Genomic DNA, 17,884 nt, shown 5'->3' with positions numbered 1-17,884 from the left:
GTGACAGTTAACAAGTCTTTTCAGAAGGCTTGGGAATACCAGAAAAGAAGTGTAATAGACAGGGTAACTTACACTGCTATTAGTAGTGGCTACTCTGAGATGTCCACAGTCTGAACATCCTCAGAATGGTACAAACCTAGGTCCTCTGGAAACTCTACCACCACCAGATGCCCTATGTCCTACAAAAGACAAAGTACAGCACAATGTGTCATCAGTCTTAATTCCTAAGGTCTGGGATTTTCAGTCTGGGATTTTAATACCACAGGTAGAACTCAACCATCCACGCCAGGGCATGCTGGGCCAAGCACTCTCCATTTCTTGTTCACAGCCTGTCCTCCAGCACTAGCTGAAGAGAATAAGCCTGTGCACTCTCCCAGCATTCCTTTCCATCCCACTTCTATGATCCTCACAAACAAAGAATAATCCAAAGAATAGTCCTCTCAACTCTGCAAAGATATGCAGCATAAGCATAGGATAGTCCAAATCCACACTTAGGGAAAAACATTTTCGCATAGAAATCTTAATCTATCGAAGCCTAAAACTACTGAGACATCTTGTTAACAGCCTGAAGCATCTACGTTTGCTTTACCTTAATTATTTCAGACCTTCCCCAAGACTAGACCTGGGTAGATTGCTGTATATTTACATAGCCCAAGAGACGACTTCAGGGTGTTTCCTAGCACTAAGGAAGAGTTAGTACCATGGGGAAATTGGATCCTTTGCTTTTAGAAGGTAGTATTTCCAGCTGCTTTACTCATCAAGGTTAAAAAATAAAATCCTGGCTTCAGCCAGCCTGGTTATATCACTTGCCGTAATTACTTCCTGGAAAGCATGTCTCCTCTTCATCACAGAGCCCAGAGGTCAGACAGCAAAAATAGGAGCTGAAGGGAATAAGTAGTGCCTGGAGATAGAAAATAGTGTCAGGCAGATTGTCATATAGAAACAGTGGGCTGCCGTGAAAGGACAAGAGATTTTGGAGCCTGGCAAATGTAGGTCCACGTTATGGTGGATGCTTCCCTTATGGTGAGGTGACTCAGACTTAACTTCTCTGAGCCTTGTAAATGATGTAAAATGATGGTAACAATCTCTACCTCACAGAGTTGAGGAGTAAATGAAAAAATATATAATCCAGCCCTGGCAAGCAGGCTACACTCCAGCTACAGCACTGGATGGTAGGAATAGAGTGGTGAGCAGATAAAAATGAGTCACTGTCTTCACTGAGGTTCCAGTCCAGAAGGAAAGACAGGCATTAAACAAAGAACTACCTAATTACAATTGTGATGACTGCTATGACAAAGAAGCACAGGGTAACATAAGAGAAGACTTGACCTAATTTAGGCTGGCAGGGAACGTGGTCTTAAGGTAGTGATGCCAAAGGTGGGGAGTCTGGGTTAGGGAGAACATGTTGGGTTTCAGTCAGAGCGTTGTAGGCTGCTGGAAGGTGCTCAATAAATGGGAGCTGCTATAATAATTACTATTATTATTATTAATTTAGTAAATATTTATTGAGTATCTACCATGTGTACTGTGCTACTATGCATACTGAGGGTATACTAAATGTGTGAATTTGAGCAAATATCTTAACCTCTTTGAGCCTTATTATGTTCATCTGTAAAATGGGGATATTAAGACTATCTCTTAAGTCTGTCTTTGAGGATTCAATGAAATAGTGTATATAAAGTGTTTAACATAGTGCCTGGCAAAAAGAGAAGATAATATATGTTAGTAATTATTATTACTGCTCATTAGTCAGGGCCAGCTACATAATTTGCGGGGCCCATCGTAAAATGAAAGTACAGGGCCCCTTGTTTAAAAAGTAATAAAAATTTCAAGACAGCAACAGCAGAGCATTGAACCAACTTCGTGACCCTGTGTGACGGCATAGTTAACATGGTCATGAAGACAGCCCTGTCACTAATTATATCATATATATATTTAAATAGCTTAACTATCCAAGAAGTTTGAATTGGGAGGGTGGGGGACGCAACTTCTAGAACTTAATCTGTTGAATTTAGTTTATAAGAATAAAATATGAGCATATTCAACATATCAGTATATCAATAGATGATCGGTGATTACATTTTCCTCAACATTTTATTATGAAAATTGTTAAAGTGCAAAATTATAAGAATTTTATAATGAACACACATATGTATATATATATATATATATATATACATCACCTAGATTCTACAATTAACATTTTATTATATTTGCTTTATTATGTATTCATCTATCCATTCCTCAAACCATCCATTAATCTATCTTGTTTTTGGTGCATTTCAAAGTAAATTCCAGATATCAATATCACTTACTAAAATCCAATTTGTTTTTTTTCCTTCTGATGTAAAACTGACATACAGAGGAATGCACAAATCTTGGCTAAATTTGTTGAGTTTTGACAAATACATATACCTCTGTGACCCAAACCTTTAAAACATTATCCATCACCCTAAAAGTTTCCTTCATACCTTTTCCCAGTTTATCTCCATCCCCAACTTCCCAAGAGACAACTACTGTTCTGATTTTTTTTTTTCTGGAGCTTAAATTTTTCAAAAGTACTTGATAAGTATTTAGCTTCAGTGCTTTCTCAAATGGGTGCATAGAAAATTCAGCAGACTCTAAAATAGGAAAGATAATTCTAGAATAATGTGGTACAATCAACAAATATTTGATGAGTCAAAGAGTAAAACTAGTGAAATCACTTGAATGCTTTTTCTTTATCATTTATTTATTTATTTATTTATTTAGACCATGCTGCAAGGCTTGCGGGATCTTAGTTCCCCAGCCAGGGATCCAGCTCGGGCTCTTGGCAGTGAAAGCTCTGAGTCCTAACCACCGGACCACCAGGGAATTCCCAGCTTTTCCTTTTTAATAGTTTCATTTTTGGGTAAAAATGATGACAATGTGTACTCCCGAAAAATGTGAATAATATGAAAAAATACAGAGAGGAAAACCACCCATCATGGAGAAATAAACATTTTAAATATTTTGAAGACATTTCTCCTAGATATCTATGCATATATACATATAGTGATATATGGATGACATTCGATAAAAATGGGATCATACACATGTAAGATCTGTTTCTATATCTTAACAAAATGCTATACTGGGTTACAACATGAGTACATTTTACATGCTGATTTATGATACCAAAATGCCCTGCAAAAAGGAGGCACCAATTTACATCAACTGACTGTCTAAGTTTTAAATTCTTAAGAATGGAAAATAAATGTTTGTTTTATATTTTTTCCTTTAGGGTAGAAAAGAGGGAAACACATGAAGGGCTAATAAGTGCCCCTAAAAGCACAGCAAATCAATCCAGTTGAACTCAATTCAATAAACAATTACTAAGCAAAGATAAGAAGAGCTGCTGGGAACAGAAAGATAAGTCATGAACCCAATATGCAGAATACTCATACCCTAAGAGGACAGTTTCCTTGACTACAGTGATTTATCCTCCCTTGAGCCTACATGATGAGGGAGGATCAGAAGGATCTACCGCTGAAGGGGCACTGAGTCCTCCATTAAATTTGGTACAAAACTCAAAAGATCCTTTTGAGTAAGTGAAAATCAAGTCTCCCTCCTGTCCTTCTTCCCCCGATTCTTACCCCCACCCATTGTTCCCCTCTCCAGAGTTTTCCACTGTTACTGATTTCCTGTATCTCTTCCCAGAAAATGTTCTGCATATACATATATATATATATATATATATATATATATATATATATATACAGGCATATGCTGAGCAGGCAAAAACATTAATTGTCCACTCATTGCTTACTCCTTCAAGCAATTTTAAAATACAATTGTATGATACCTACACATAATTGTGCGCATTGCTCTAAAAGTATACCTTGAAGATTGTTCCCTATTTACTCATATGTGGGTGCTTCATTTATTTTTAACTTAGAGATCATTACACAGCCAGTCTTAGGGAGCTTCTTCATTCTTTTTTACCATCTACGCAATATTCCATTGCGTGAATGTATTTATTTAACCGGTACACTATTGTTGGACCCCTAGGTTGGTCCCAATATTTTGCTAATATGATCCTGCAATGAATACCCTTCTAGATACTGAAATCAATTTTCAATAAGAAGTGATTGTGTGAAGGTAGTAATGTTTGGCTTCAAATCAAGTTAGTAAGTAGTTGGTAGAGACATTTGTTGGGTTATAGATGAATATTTAAAAGTACAAAGCATTAAATATATATGCTGTGTCTGAAGTATGTTCCCCTAAACCACTGTTAAAACAAAAGAAAAGCATAAGAGCCAACAGGAAATCTCCACCCACTTAGGCAGACTCCTCAGGAGCAGTAAATAGACAGGCCTTATCCAGTATCTTCCAGGTTCACAGTGGAGCTTTGTCACACTAGTAGTGAGAATGCATTGTAGAGTCCATGCTTTGGCACTAAAAACTTCCCCTAGAGAGTTAGGATCTAGCAGTACAGACATACAAATACTCACTTGTCACACAAATAATTCATCAAAAAGCCTTTGGACAAGCAGGCAGAGGAACAGATTTCCTTTTGCCCTTCCCATTGACTTTTTTTTTTGGAGTTCATTTTGAAATAATTACACTTAGAGAACAGTTTCAAGAATAGCTCAAAGACAAAAACAAAACAAAACAAAACAAAACAAAACAAAAAAAGAATAGCGCAAAGAACTCCCACACACTTTTTATTCAAATTCACTACTTTTTAACATTTGGACACTTTTTAACATTTGTAGAACCTTTCTTTACACAGAGACACATACACGTATGTATATATGTATATACATGAGTTTTTTTTTTTCTGGATCATTTGGGAGGAGGTTGTATACATAAGGCCCTTTTACTCCTTAATACTTCAGTGTATATTTCCTAAAAACAGGGATATTTCTTTGATTCTGAGAGGAAAGACTGACCTGGCTACTTCCATCTGTTCTTTTTTAGAATCATGGACTTTTACAGCTAGAAGTAACCTGAAGGCGTCTAGTTCACCCCCTTTACACACAGGGAAACCCAGAATTGGCAAATGAGTCAGCCAAGGTCATATTGCCAATATCTGGGAGGAGATCCTCTCTTCTGGCTCTTTTCTCTCTACAAGCCACTTGGGATCATCTGGTCCAAACCATTCAATAGATTTTATAAATGAGGAAACTATGGCCCAGAGAGGGTTTATGATTTGTCTAAGGTCACACAGGAAGTTACTTGCCTGGATTCCATAGGTAGTTATAGTTCTTTGCTATGGGGCTCAAGGAGAAGACTAATCTTCCTGAATGTGCACTCAGTGAATAAGCTGATGAATGGACATCTAATGCTTTTGCCTGCCCAGCAATCCTTCCCCCTTCTCCTGGCAACAGCTTTGGGAAACCATCCTTCTTCCATTAGATATAGAGTTAGTGGGACTGTCCTTCAAAGTTCTGCACCCTTCTGGCCATGAAATGGGCATGTAACCCAGCCTAGGTCTATCACCTTCTCTGGGGCATTTGAATCTTGAGGAGAGAGACTCAAGGATTGAAAAAGGTCAAGCTGATAAGGAGGCTGCTTATTGGCTTTTGTTGCTCATCAGCTGTGCTTCCCATCCTGCCTGAGACTTGCTTCTTCAGTGTTTATTTCCATTCCCTGAGCTACCTCATGTCTTTCCAATACTTTCCATAGGCTTAGGTTGGCCAGGGGTAGTTTCTGTTGTTTGCAAGCACAGGACTCTAACCAATAACAGCTGACTTGAAAAAAAATTTGCTTTCAGTAACACTTGCCGAAACAGAACTGCAACATAGGTTCCATAGGAAAAAGTTGGCCCTGGGTACACCCTCCCTCAAAGCTTAGTGTGAAAGTGCTTTTCAGGCTTATCGCTATGCTGTTCAGTCTAACTGATGACATTCCACTTTCACGTTCCCTGAAGTGACTGTTCCTTCACAGAGCAACCTTTCTGTTGGTTTGTAGCTCTTAGAAATGTCTCCAGCAAGGGGACATCGCCTAGTCAGTGGTGATTTTAACTCCATTGCCCCCAAACTGTCCATCTGGGTGGTTAGAGTGGTGAAATGCAATCTGACTTGAGCACAATAGCCCAGAGTGGGCTCCCTGCTTGATTGATTCTAGGGCTTGCTGCCAGTAGGAAGTGAAGACACTACTCATTGTCTTTCCTGACAATGTGTTCCTGACCTCCTGTGAGGATGTTTGGAAGGAACTTACACATATGCAGGAACACATTGGTATCTCCAGAATGACATTCAGACAGTGTAGTCTGAATTTGCATCCAGGAAAAAAAAAGTCTCCAAGAAAACAAAATTATCTTCAAAGAGATTCCCAAGCACTTGTTGAAAACAGCTTTTTCTTCCTTTAAAATTTTATTGTTTTAATATTCTTTAAAATAATATATATAATTACATATAATTAATCTTATATATAGTTTAGTATTATAATTGTTAATATAATTACACACAGCAGTTTAGCTTCTCATTAGCCACTCAAGAACCAGATTTTTGCATTGCCAAACATTCAATCATTTAACAAATATTTTGGGGTCAACTATGTGCTAGGCACATAGCAAAAACAAACCAACAGGGTCCTTACCCTTACAGTGCTTAGAGTCCAGAGGGACAACAGACATTAATCAAGATGTTATACTTGTAGCCCATTACAATGTGTTATAAGTGCTATGAAAGACAAGTACAAAGATCTGTGAGAGATTGAGAATAAATGGTTTTCCTCAAAACAGTTTCCATCATTCCAAGTGAATTTCTTAAAAATACTAGAGAGCAATCCCTCCCCCTGCCCTATGAGTCTGTAAATGGTCTGTGAATGTATCAGCCCAGCCCTGGTCAAAAGAACCATAGAAGATCTAGTCCCCCTGTCAGAGCAAAACCTAGGGGTACTGCCTTTATTTTCTCATTGTGTTAGTCATTATTGTTTTCAAAGCCAAAAAGAGAAGAAAATAAGAAAATAATTTAGTCACAATGTCCTAAAGAGGGCTTCCCTGGTGGTGCAGTGGTTACGAGTCCGCCTGCCAATGCAGGGGACACGGGTTTGATCCCTGGTCCAGGAAGATCCCACATGCCATGGAGCAACTGAGCCCGTGTGCCACAACTACTGAGCCTGTGCTCTAGAGCCTGTGAGCCACAACTACTGAAGCCCATGAGCCACAACTACTGAAGCCCGTGTGCTGCAACTACTGAAGCCCACGCACCTAGAGCCCATGCTCTACAACAAGAGAAGCCACTGCAATGAGAAGCCTGCACACCACAATGAAGAGTAGCCCTTGCTCGCCACAACTAGAGAAATCCTGCATGCAACAATGAAGACCCAACGCAGCCAAAAATAAATTTTAAAAAAAGTCCTAAAGAATAAAAGACTTGCATTTCAAAGGCAAATACAAATGGGGAGAGATATTCATTTTCTATTGCTGCTATAATAAATTACCACACATGTAGTGACAACGCACATTTATTACCTTAAAATTCTATAGGTCAGAAGTCCAACTGGGTCTCACTAGGCTAAAATCAAGGCACTGGCCTTTCTGAAGTTTCTAGGAAAGTATCAGTTTCTTTGCCTTTTTCCATCGTCTAGAGGCTCCCTTCATTTCTTGGAGGCTTCCTCTATCTTCGAAGTCAGCAACAGGTTGAGTCTTCATTTGAGTCACATTTCTCTGATTTACTCGCTGCCTCCCTCTTCCACTTTTAAGAACTCATGTGATTAAAAACAGATCCACCCAGATAATCCAAGATTAATTATCCAAGATTTGTCCCCAGCTCAAATTCTGTACCCTTAATTGTACCTGCAAAGTCTCCTTTGCCTTGTAACATAACATACTCATAGGTTCTGCGGATTAGAATATGGACATCTTTGAGGGGCCATTATTCTGCCTACTACAGAAGGCATGGAAAATGTTGGTAAAGGTGAAAATAAGTAGAGATGCTTCATTCTGTGTGGACAAATAGATACAACGTGATGCCATTTTTCTACTTATGGTGGTTATCTCTGGGCAGTGGAATTATGGGTAATTTTTCTTTATACATCTCTGTTTTCCAAGTTTTCCACATTACAAATAAAATACTTTTTTAAAAAAAAAGCATTATATTTTCATTATTTAGGAGAATGTCTGAATTGTTAGGAAGGGCATGTTGAACTATTTCAGAGTAGTGTCATGATGTCTGCAACTCACTGTCAAAAGTTCAGAAAACATGGGGCTTCCCTGGTGGCGCAGCAGTTGAGAGTCCGCCTGCTGATGCAGGGGACACGGGTTCGTGCCCTGGCCCGGGAAGATCCCACATGCCACGGAGCGGCAAAGTTCAGAAAACACACAGATACATAGATAGATATGGCAAATATGGCCAAATGGTAACAACTTTTACTCAAAGAGGAGTATATATGTGTGTTCATTGCAATTGTAGTTTTCCTGTACATTTGAAATGTTTTATAATAAAAAGCAAAACTTTAATGGACAGAGATTCTGTGTTGATTTCGTATTATTCTAATTATCATTTTCAAGAATAACTTCAGAGTCTAAGAGTAAGAAGATAAGTCACAAAATCAAGGCAGGTTTTCTTCGGCAACCATCTTTGCCACTGATACCAAATTATATAATTAGATTCCAGGAGAGATGGACCTGACTGGTTTCACTTGAAAAGGTCTCATTTCTATAGGGATGCTTGTTCGCTGTCAGTAGCCCACTAATTTCTCCTAGCATTTCATGTGTTGTGCTTGTTAACATGCTGGACTTGTACAGAGGAGCCTGGGTTCTCAAAGCAGTATGCCCAAGGTGGGACCAGCTCTATAATTTGACAAGCCCAGTACAAAGTAAAACTGAGGGACCTTTCGTTTAAAAAGTATTAAGAATTTCAAGACAGCAGAGTCCTCAAGCCCCATGTAAGGTCACACATTCATGAAATCAGCCCTACAGAAAGCCCAGCAGATTCCAGCAACAGTCTTCTCCCACCAAGCCTCATATGCTGAGCATGCTCGGTGGGAATGGGGGTGGAGGAAGAGCAGGCACTGTAGACTCATTTTACTGCACAGTCTGTTTACTCCATTTCAACCAGTCGTCTTAGGGATGCTTAAGATCAAAGATTCCTAAGAAATCTATGAATTCTCCAAATTATAACCATTCAGTGAGATGCTTTTGACCATTATCTATGACCGTGCTGTACAGTTGTAGGAACAATGCATTTATGTGAAAGAAAAGCTCTAACGGAGCTTATCAAAAGGAAATACAAATAATTACATTAAAAAACGATGATTTTGGGCTTCGCTGGTGGCACAGTGGTTGGGAGTCCGCCTGCCGATGCAGGGGACACGGGTTTGTGCCCAGGTCCGGAAAGATCCCACATGCCGCGGAGCAGCTGGGCCCGTGAGCCATGGCCGCTGAGCCTGCGCGTCCGGAGCCTGTGCTCCGCAACGGGCGAGGCCACAACAGTGAGAGGCCCGCGTACTGAAAAAAAAAAAAAAAAAAAAAAAGCCCCGATGATTTAAAATGTTATAGTCTTGGGACTTCGCTGGTGGCGCAGTGGTTAAGAATCTGCCTGCCAATGCAGGGACATGGGTTCGAGCCCAGGTCTGGGAAGATCCCACATGCCACGGAGCAATGAAGCCCATGAGCCACAACTACTGAGCCCGCGTGCCACAGCTACTGCAGCCCTCACACCTAGAGCCCGTGCTCCGCAACAAGAGAAGCCACCGCAATGAGAAGCCCGCGCACCGCAATGAAGAGTAGCCCCCGCTCGCTGCAACTAGAGAAAGCCCGCGCACAGCAACGAAGACCTAGCACGGCCAAAAATAAATAAAATAAAATAAAATGTTATAGTCTTCCTAGAATAAAGAATATACTTAAAATATTTTTTAAAAACTCACTAGATGAACAAAACCACCACATAGAAAGTCTCTGATATTTTAATTGATAACTAAGTTATTTAAAAACAAATCCAAATGTACCAATAAAAATTCAGAAAGAAAATGCCTCATGTGGCTTTCTGACCCATCCCTTTTATTCTTAAGCACTTGCTGCATTCCAGCTAACATTCTTAAATTGATTATAAAAAGCAAGAGAACGCTTCCAGTAATCAAAAAGGGACTTACACAAGAGTGACAAAAATAAATAGAATTTCTTCTCTTCCTCTTCTTTCTCCCCTTGTCCAGGCTTTTTGCTATTGATATAAAGTATTTATCACTTTTAGGAATAAGACTCCTAGTGTTGATTTTCCCATTTCTGATAAATGATATGGTATTTTTTTTAAAGGGCATGCCTCATATGGCTTAGAAAAACATCTGGAAGAATATAGCTAATAAACTGTTAATAGTAGCTAGCCCTAGGCTGAGGATTTGTGATGAGGATAGAGAGGATTTTTACTTTCCTTACTGTTGCTTATATGAATATATGCAATGAATATGTATTAGCTTTATCAATCAAAAAAACAAAACAAAAAAAACACTAAAGAAAATTTTTAAAAAGAAAAAACCCGAACAACCCAGCACGTACTTTAGATCTAGCATGGTGATTTAGCATCAGTCCCTCAATCTCTTTAAGCCTTAGTTTCCTTACCTATAAAATGGGGTTAATACCACACAGAGATGTCATGAGGAAAACGTGTGGTAAATACACGGTCAAGTGCTCACTTCGGCAGCACATATACTAAAATTGGAACGATAGAGAAGATTAGCATGGCCGCTGCGCAAGGATGACATGCAAATTCGTGAAGTGTTCTATACTTTTAAGAAACGAAATTGAGTTATTTGTAGTGAGGTGGATGGACCTAGAGTCTGTCATACAGAGTGAAGTAAGTCAGAAATCGAAAAGCAAATACTATATGCTAACATATATATATGGAATCTGAAAAAAAAAAAAAAAGGTCATGAAGAACCTAGGGGCAGGACGGGAATAAAGACGCAGACCTACTAGAGAATGGACTTGAGGACATGGGGAAGGGGAAGGGTAAGCTGGGACAAAGTGAGAGAGTGGCATGTACATATACACACTACCAAATGTAAAACCGATAGCTAGTGGGAAGCAGCTTCATAGCACAGGGTGATCAGCTCGGTGATTTGTGACCACCTAGAGGGGTGGGATAGGGAGGGTGGGAGGGAGGGAGACGCAAGAGGGAAGAGATATGGGGATGTGTGTATATGTATAGCTGATTCACTTTGTTATAAAGCAGAAACTAACACACCATTGTAAAGCAATTATACTCCAATAAAGATGTTAAAAAAAATACACTTTCAATAAATGTACCTTCTCTGAGCCTCAGGTTCCTTGCCTGCAAAATGAGGGAGCTGGATTAGTTGTCCATGATCCTTTCGAGAGTTAATCTTCTGATTCCCTCTTTTTATTTTCACAGAAAAAGACTGCTGAATGAAAAATAAATGTCTTTACTTGTCTTCAGGTAATTGTTCTTCTTTTATTTCCTGAAGAACCAGGAAGCCAAAAACCAATGAGCAGTACCTCTGGAATGTCTGGGCAACTCCACCCTGGGCACCTGGGAAATGACAGAGTATTTCCACTCATTAGACTCTCCCTGATGAGGAGGGCTTTCCTTATTGTGAAGAAGATTAAACTTCAGTTTCAAGAAGCTAGTGTGTGCCATTAAAAATATTATATCCTCTCAATTTTAATCTTTGACTACTCCAGGTCTCCTCTTTAGTTAGTTTACTTATACGTATTTGCAAACCAGATACTCTACTTAAGCAATTATGCAAGTGTTCCATAATTCATGATATCATATGTCATTGGTTAAAATCCAATTAGATGAGTATCACTTAGGGAGGGTTGCATACTGAATGAGTTTACAGAGTAAACTCTGTAAGTTGAGCTGTCTCTTACACATCTCAAATGCTAATGATTGCCTATCTTTCATGGTACCAGGGTAATAATTTTACAATTCGTTCTTTGTTTTTCTTAGATTGAAAAGTAGCATGGATCATAGCAGTGGTAATAATGATCAGTTTATTAAAAAAGTAAAAACAATAAAGGAAGAGAAAGCTACCACATTGGGAAATACTATCATTCCAAATTTCTCAAAACATAACATGCTTTTTATTTAATTAAAATATTGTATGGATACAGAATCGTAGAGAGGAACACCCACATGGCTTAGAATTCAAAATATCTCATGTATGAGATGTCTAATTTAAGCCTTTTCTGTGCCTACTAAATACCAGTGGGTGAGGAACGCCTTCATTGCCATTTTAGCATTTCCAGCACCCTGTGTAGCTTTGTGAGATTCTTTACCCTTCCAGGTTATAGCAGTCCTAGCTTTTCTTTGAAAAAAGTGTGAAAAAGCATATTCTATTTAACGTTAATTTTAAGAGATTGTAGTAGAACTCAACATAAAGAGACATTTTTTGTTTCCACATTTATGAACAAGCTTCTCCATATACAAATTAGAGACATTACAACTTGCTCCTTACTGTATGTGGAAGGCTGGAAGAATTCTTTTTTTTTTTCTTTTAATTTATTTATTTTTGGCTGTGTTGGGTCTTTATTGCTGCACACAGGCTTTCTCTAGTTGCAGCGAGTGGGGGCTCCTCTTGTTGCAGAGCACAGGCTCTAGGCACGTGGGCTTCAGTAGTTGTGGCACACAGGCTCCACAGTTGTGGTTCACAGGCTCAGTAGTTGTGGCACATGGGATTAGTTGCTCCGCAGCATGTGGGATCCTCCTGGACCAGGGCTCAAACCCATGTCCCCTGCATTGGCAGATGGATTCTTAACAACTGCACCACCAGGGAAGCCCTGGAAGAATTCTTAATATTAGTAATAATAATAGAAACTAACATTCTCTGAGCATCTATTATTTTCTAGGCATCATTACCGTATTTAATCCTAACATCATTTTATTTAATCCTAACAAGACTCCGTGGGGGTACTATCTACTTTTCTTCAAATGAGGAAATTGAAACTTAGAGAAGCTTAATAATTTATAATTTACAGTGCTTTTAAATGGTGATGTAATGTGTGATTCTGAAACCTTGATTTTCATTATTCTACTTTGATCTTCTAGGAGAAAGATGGAAATACTCTGAAGACCACTGCATTGCCTGCAAGTCCTTCAGCAACTGAAACCACTTTTCTGTGCCCTTCTTTCTTGACCACCTCTCCTTATGCTCCAGTAATACAGACCTACTTGTAATTCCCTTAAAGTCCTTTTCTCCCGAGTCTCTGGGTGTTTGTAATGTTTCCTTGGCCTAAAATTTCATTATCCCATTACTATCAGACTAGCTGGCCTACTCCTACTCATTTTTCATCTCAGTTTAAACTATTCCGCCATGCTCCCATTCCTCTTGATAAACTCATTACAGCAAGAATCTTATTGTGTCATCAACTAAATTGTAAGTAACTCAAGGGAGTCTTTCTTTTTTAATTGTTGTATTTCCAGAGCCTGTCGCAGTAGCTGTTTCCCACATTCAAATTAAATATTTATAGAGTGAATGAATGACAAGAATGCATAAGTGACTTATAAGTTCATGCACAGAACTCATTAGGGGATGTGGCGGGTTCTATATTACTTTACTCCACAGAAGCCTAAAAGTTACCACAAGTGAAAAATTTTCATCCTCTTATATTAAAACTTTTCAACATATCCTTATTTTTCTCCAGAATCAAGTACCTGGAAAGAAAAAAAAAAAAAAGTACCTGGAACATGGTAATAATTCAATACATATCTGCTGAAATAGTGAAGAGTGTTAGAAAAGTATACAAGGTCCTTATAATCTAACACATATTCTCTCCAGACTCACTTTGTGCCACTCCTACTTTATCCTGCAATGAGTAACAGTATGTAATTTTCAATCACGTATCAAATATTTATTGAGTTACTATTATGTGCCAGACACATTGGTCCACCATTTCAAATAGCCTTATTCTTTTTCTTGCTAAACCTTCTTCCTGGAAACTTCTGAAGCCATTCATCAAATACCATATTCATTGCCGTTTTTCTACCAGCCTTGTTTCAGTTCAGTTACCTCCTGTAGAAGGCCGTCTCTGACCCCTTTAGCACCCAGTGCTTGTTTCCATCTTAGCCTTAATTACATCAAAGTGAAGTTATCTCTGTTTGTCACCTTCCTCTCCCCATCCCTATCTCACAATACTCAGGTGTACTCTCAGAGGGCATGGATTGAGGTTGTGTTCACCTATGTGTCCCCAGGGCCCAGCACAGAGCTTAGGATAGGGTCCAAACCCTGTATATAAGAATTAAAATGCAAAGTAGTTACTCTTTTAGGAGCAAATGGATTACTACCTTGAATTCTCACAAGAAGTGAGTTAAGTATTATCTCCATGTAATAGATGACAAAACGAGGCTTGAAGAGGTTTAGAAACGTGCCCAAGGTCACAAAGTGGTGGAGCCTGTTGTCAAAGGAAACTGAAGAATGAAGCCACCACTGATTCTAAATGAGTAAGACTCACTCCCACTGTCTTTTCTTGAAATTTTCGTTTAGATTTTACAAAATCTTTCCTTCTTCGGACTAACGACTCCTCATCTACCTTAATGTTTTGAGTGGAAGCAGTCCCCCTTTCTTCATATTAGAAATTGTTCGACCACTCTCTGGAAGCAACGTGATGTTAAACTTTATGAAGTCACATTCATTCCGGGGTTGAATCTGAGTTAGGAGCCCTGGGGTACAAGACAGGCCCGGTGAGAAGAAAGGTTGTTTGAAATGGAATGCAGGGACTAAGAAAGAGTGTTCCGCCGGGCAGGATAACACAGTGAAGACTTCAGCAAGGGGAGGATAGGCCTTGTTTTAGATGCACAAATCCCAAGGCTTGTGGGAATTTAGTTGCTCACACCTAAGGCGGCCGTGGGGGACTGTGCTGCCCACAGCTAAGATGGATGCTAATAACCTCTCCTTTGGATGGGGTTGTTCGCCTTGCTCAGTGGTATTTTCAACGACGACTATAGTGAATAAAATTTAGTAAAAGTAGGCGCCTTCTACCAAGACGCTAAAGTAGGAATTTGTCAAGTTATGTTTGGAAAACCTTCAACAGGTCAAATTTTTTTCCTGCCCTTAACCAAAATGGTACAGGTTGTCCCACGGTGCTGAAGCGTCTAACCCTTAACTAAGATGGCGTTCGGAGGCTTGTTAAAAATTAGCTTGCCCTCTTTTTCTGCCCTTGTCCATCATGGCTTCCGAGGCATCGATCACGTGACTTCCGGACTACGGCGCGGGAGAGAGGGTAGGCGGGCCCTTGAAGGGTGCGCGTTCCCGTGGCGGTGCACCGGGTAGGTTTCAGTCAGAGTCACTATGGCGGCTGGCGCTGGCAAGGTAAGCTGAGGCGGCGGCGGCAAGGGAAGCTGGACCCGTCGTGGCGTCCGGGCGCCCAATCCCCGCAGCCCGTCCGCAGAGAGGTCGGCCGAGGTCGTGGCCAGTCGCGGGGGCTGGCTCGGGTGGGTTGAGAGGGGCGAAGGCTGAGGCGGGCGGGCACCGGCGGCTGACGGCCGTTTGTTTTCATGTTTGCCCCACCAGATCGGAAAGTTTTCTGCCTCGTCGGGCACAGCCTGAGGGTGTCCCACCGGCCGCGAGTGGTGGAGGCTGCGGCGGACCCAGCCCGGGGCCTCCAGGCCTCTCCCCCAACCTCCGGGCCGGCCTCCCTCCCCCACCTCCTCGTCAGCCCGGAGCTTCGGCTGCCTCCCCTGAGATGCGACCCTCGCGGGGGCGACCCTAAAAGGAGGCGGCCGGTGTGCTGAGCAGCAGCCAGGAGCCCAGGTGTTCAGGGACCAACTTCCTGCGGGTCGAGACCCCGGAGCCTCCCCCAGGTCGCGCCTCGCTCGGTCCGCACCCTCCTGCGGAGCCGAATCCCCGCCCTGGTCGCGGGGACGCCCGCCAGGTGCCCCGGAGTCCCGCCTCGGCCGCTGCCCGCGCCCCCGCCGGTCCCCGCTCCTCGTGCCAAGGACCTCAGCCACCGCCGCCTCGGCCCACGGCGGTCCGGGGACCCCGTGCCACCTCCCGGCCGGCCTCCGCGCAGCAGGGGCAATGCAGACTGTCCCGCTGGCCGTCTAGACCCCTTAGCCGCCCCCATCGCCTCTCGTCCCTCCACTCCCGAGGCCCTCGAGGACGGGCGGTGGCTGCCCAGAGGTGCTCAGCTACACCACCTTTCTTCCGCCCGAAAGGACCTTTCTGGCCGCACCGACCCTTTCTTCATGCTGCAGTGCTGCAACATTTCCGCCACCGAGGGGGGAAAGCGGCCGCGATCCCAAACAAAACACAAGAATTGGTGTGTGACTCATCTGGTTGTATACCTCCAGTCCTCAAACTGTCTTCCAGGAGTTTTCTTGGCCGAAGCTGTCCAATGTTTGAGCCTTTTCTTCCCAGGGAAGAAGATGGACTGAAAGCTGCCGGTTGGGGACTTTTTGTGATCAGGGCCCTGCTGGGTTTTAAAGGAGGTGATGGGGCTTGCGCTGGCCTGTCTTCCCACCCCAGTGAAGAGTTTTTGATGTTCACTGGTTATGCTTAGACAATGTGCAGTTTGCTTTAATTTAAAATTTGGGGGGGGGGATAGGGGTATAGGCTTGTGAAGGGCAGTCCGGATCCGGTGGAACTCCTCTTTGTCCCTGGTAGGAGAGACACCCCAAGTCTGTCCTCGATGCCGTCAGCCTTGGCCATCTTCACTTGTCGCCCGAACTCACACCCGTTTCAGGAGCGTCATGTCTACCTGGACGAGCCTATTAAAATCGGCCGCTCGGTGGCCCGCTGTCGACCAGCACAGAATAATGCTACCTTTGATTGCAAAGTGCTGTCAAGGAACCATGCTCTCGTCTGGTTTGATCACAAGACGGGCAAGGTAATGTCACTACGTTGTCTAACAATTGTTGCTTTTCGTTTCCCTTTGCCCCTTCTGCATAATGAATGTGGGATCCCAGGGCTTGCACCCAGAGGAGACTTTCAGCAAGGCCATAAAACCAACTTTTTGTGTGTCTGGTTCTAGTGGAAATTTGATTGAGGTGGTTGAATGGAAAACAGAGAAGGTATTGTTAATTAAATGCCTCGAGAGGGCGATGGCATCTTGATAACGTGGTCATTCCCAGTGAAATCCCAAACCCTGATTCATTTTAGAAAACTAGATAGCGAAACTTGGCTTCTTGCTTTCAGTCTTTTTAGAAAGGTGAATTTACAGTTCAGTGCTTGATGAAGCAAGCAGCAGTTCCCAAAGCAATGCAGGGAATCTGCGGCCGGTATTACTCTGGGGCTCAAATGACTCAGTGGTGAGATATAGTTAACACAGTAGCTTTTAGTTGAGTTCAGATCAGGGCTTTTCTAGCAAGGACAGTGTTTGTGTAAATTTATTTTGGAAGATTTGATACATATTTACCTAGGAAGGGATAATTTGCAGTTATCAAAGCCAATTTAATTAAGCATGAACAACTAACGTGACGATTTCAGAGTTTTGTTTGCAGGTTGGGTGAACGTATACCAATTGCTTTTGAAAATCACTTTTTGATGTTCCCTTCAGCACTTAATAAAAACACTTAATGCATACTTACGGAGGTGATATTTAAAAATCAGTGTTAAAAATTAATTTATTTTCTGAAATGATATCCAGCTCTATCAGTTATTGCATTACCTGGATGTGATAGCTTGAATTTAGCGCTCTTCATTATAAGTGACTGACTATTTTAGCATTTTTATGTTGGCATCCTAATTAACTATACATGTGGTTGCTTATATTTTAAGAATACAAGAAAAAAATTGCGTAAGACCCTTTCAATTTTTAAAACTATCTCTGTGTGAGGAGAATATACTAAAGAGCTCATGTTTGTGCTTAAACCTCAAGTTTTAGTTAAGCTACTGAATTAGTTCCAACTTAGAGTAAGTTATGTAAGACTAATAAGAATATCTCCGGTTTCACCTCCTGACTTTTTGGTCCCTCTTTCTGAGTTAAATGATTAAGTCTTTTTTAAAAGAAGAATTTAAG

The 17,884-nt window shown here is 41.3% G+C and overlaps 1 protein-coding gene and 1 long non-coding RNA gene across 16 annotated transcripts in view; both read left to right on the top strand.

The window, feature by feature from the left end:
- Positions 1 to 13,530, top strand: part of LOC309967813 — a 38,844-nt gene extending 25,314 nt beyond the window's left edge. For both annotated transcript variants that reach the window (XR_014326535.1, XR_014326536.1), the window contains exons 3-4: positions 11,319 to 11,363; positions 12,978 to 13,530. This is a non-coding gene — a long non-coding RNA (uncharacterized lncRNA). The remainder of the gene's footprint in view (positions 1 to 11,318; positions 11,364 to 12,977) is intronic.
- A 1,660-nt stretch (positions 13,531 to 15,190) lies between these two features.
- Positions 15,191 to 17,884, top strand: part of SLMAP (sarcolemma associated protein) — a 150,808-nt gene continuing 148,114 nt past the window's right edge. For 13 of the 14 annotated variants that reach the window (XM_082848672.1, XM_082848673.1, XM_082848681.1 and 10 more), the window contains exons 1-2: positions 15,191 to 15,237; positions 15,439 to 16,753. In XM_082848672.1, the coding sequence (XP_082704798.1) occupies positions 16,556 to 16,753 (198 nt within the window). In that variant the 5' untranslated portion in view covers positions 15,191 to 15,237; positions 15,439 to 16,555. Of the gene's footprint in view, positions 15,238 to 15,278; positions 15,321 to 15,438; positions 16,754 to 17,884 lie in introns of those variants that run through there. The other variant, XM_082848675.1, reaches the window with a different exon arrangement.

Source organism: Leucopleurus acutus, assembly GCF_964270905.1.
Source record: "Leucopleurus acutus genome assembly, chromosome: 10".
Classification (NCBI taxonomy): Eukaryota; Metazoa; Chordata; class Mammalia; order Artiodactyla; family Delphinidae; genus Leucopleurus; species Leucopleurus acutus.
Note: the sequence above shows the minus strand (reverse complement) of the source record. Positions and strands in the feature narration are given on the sequence as shown.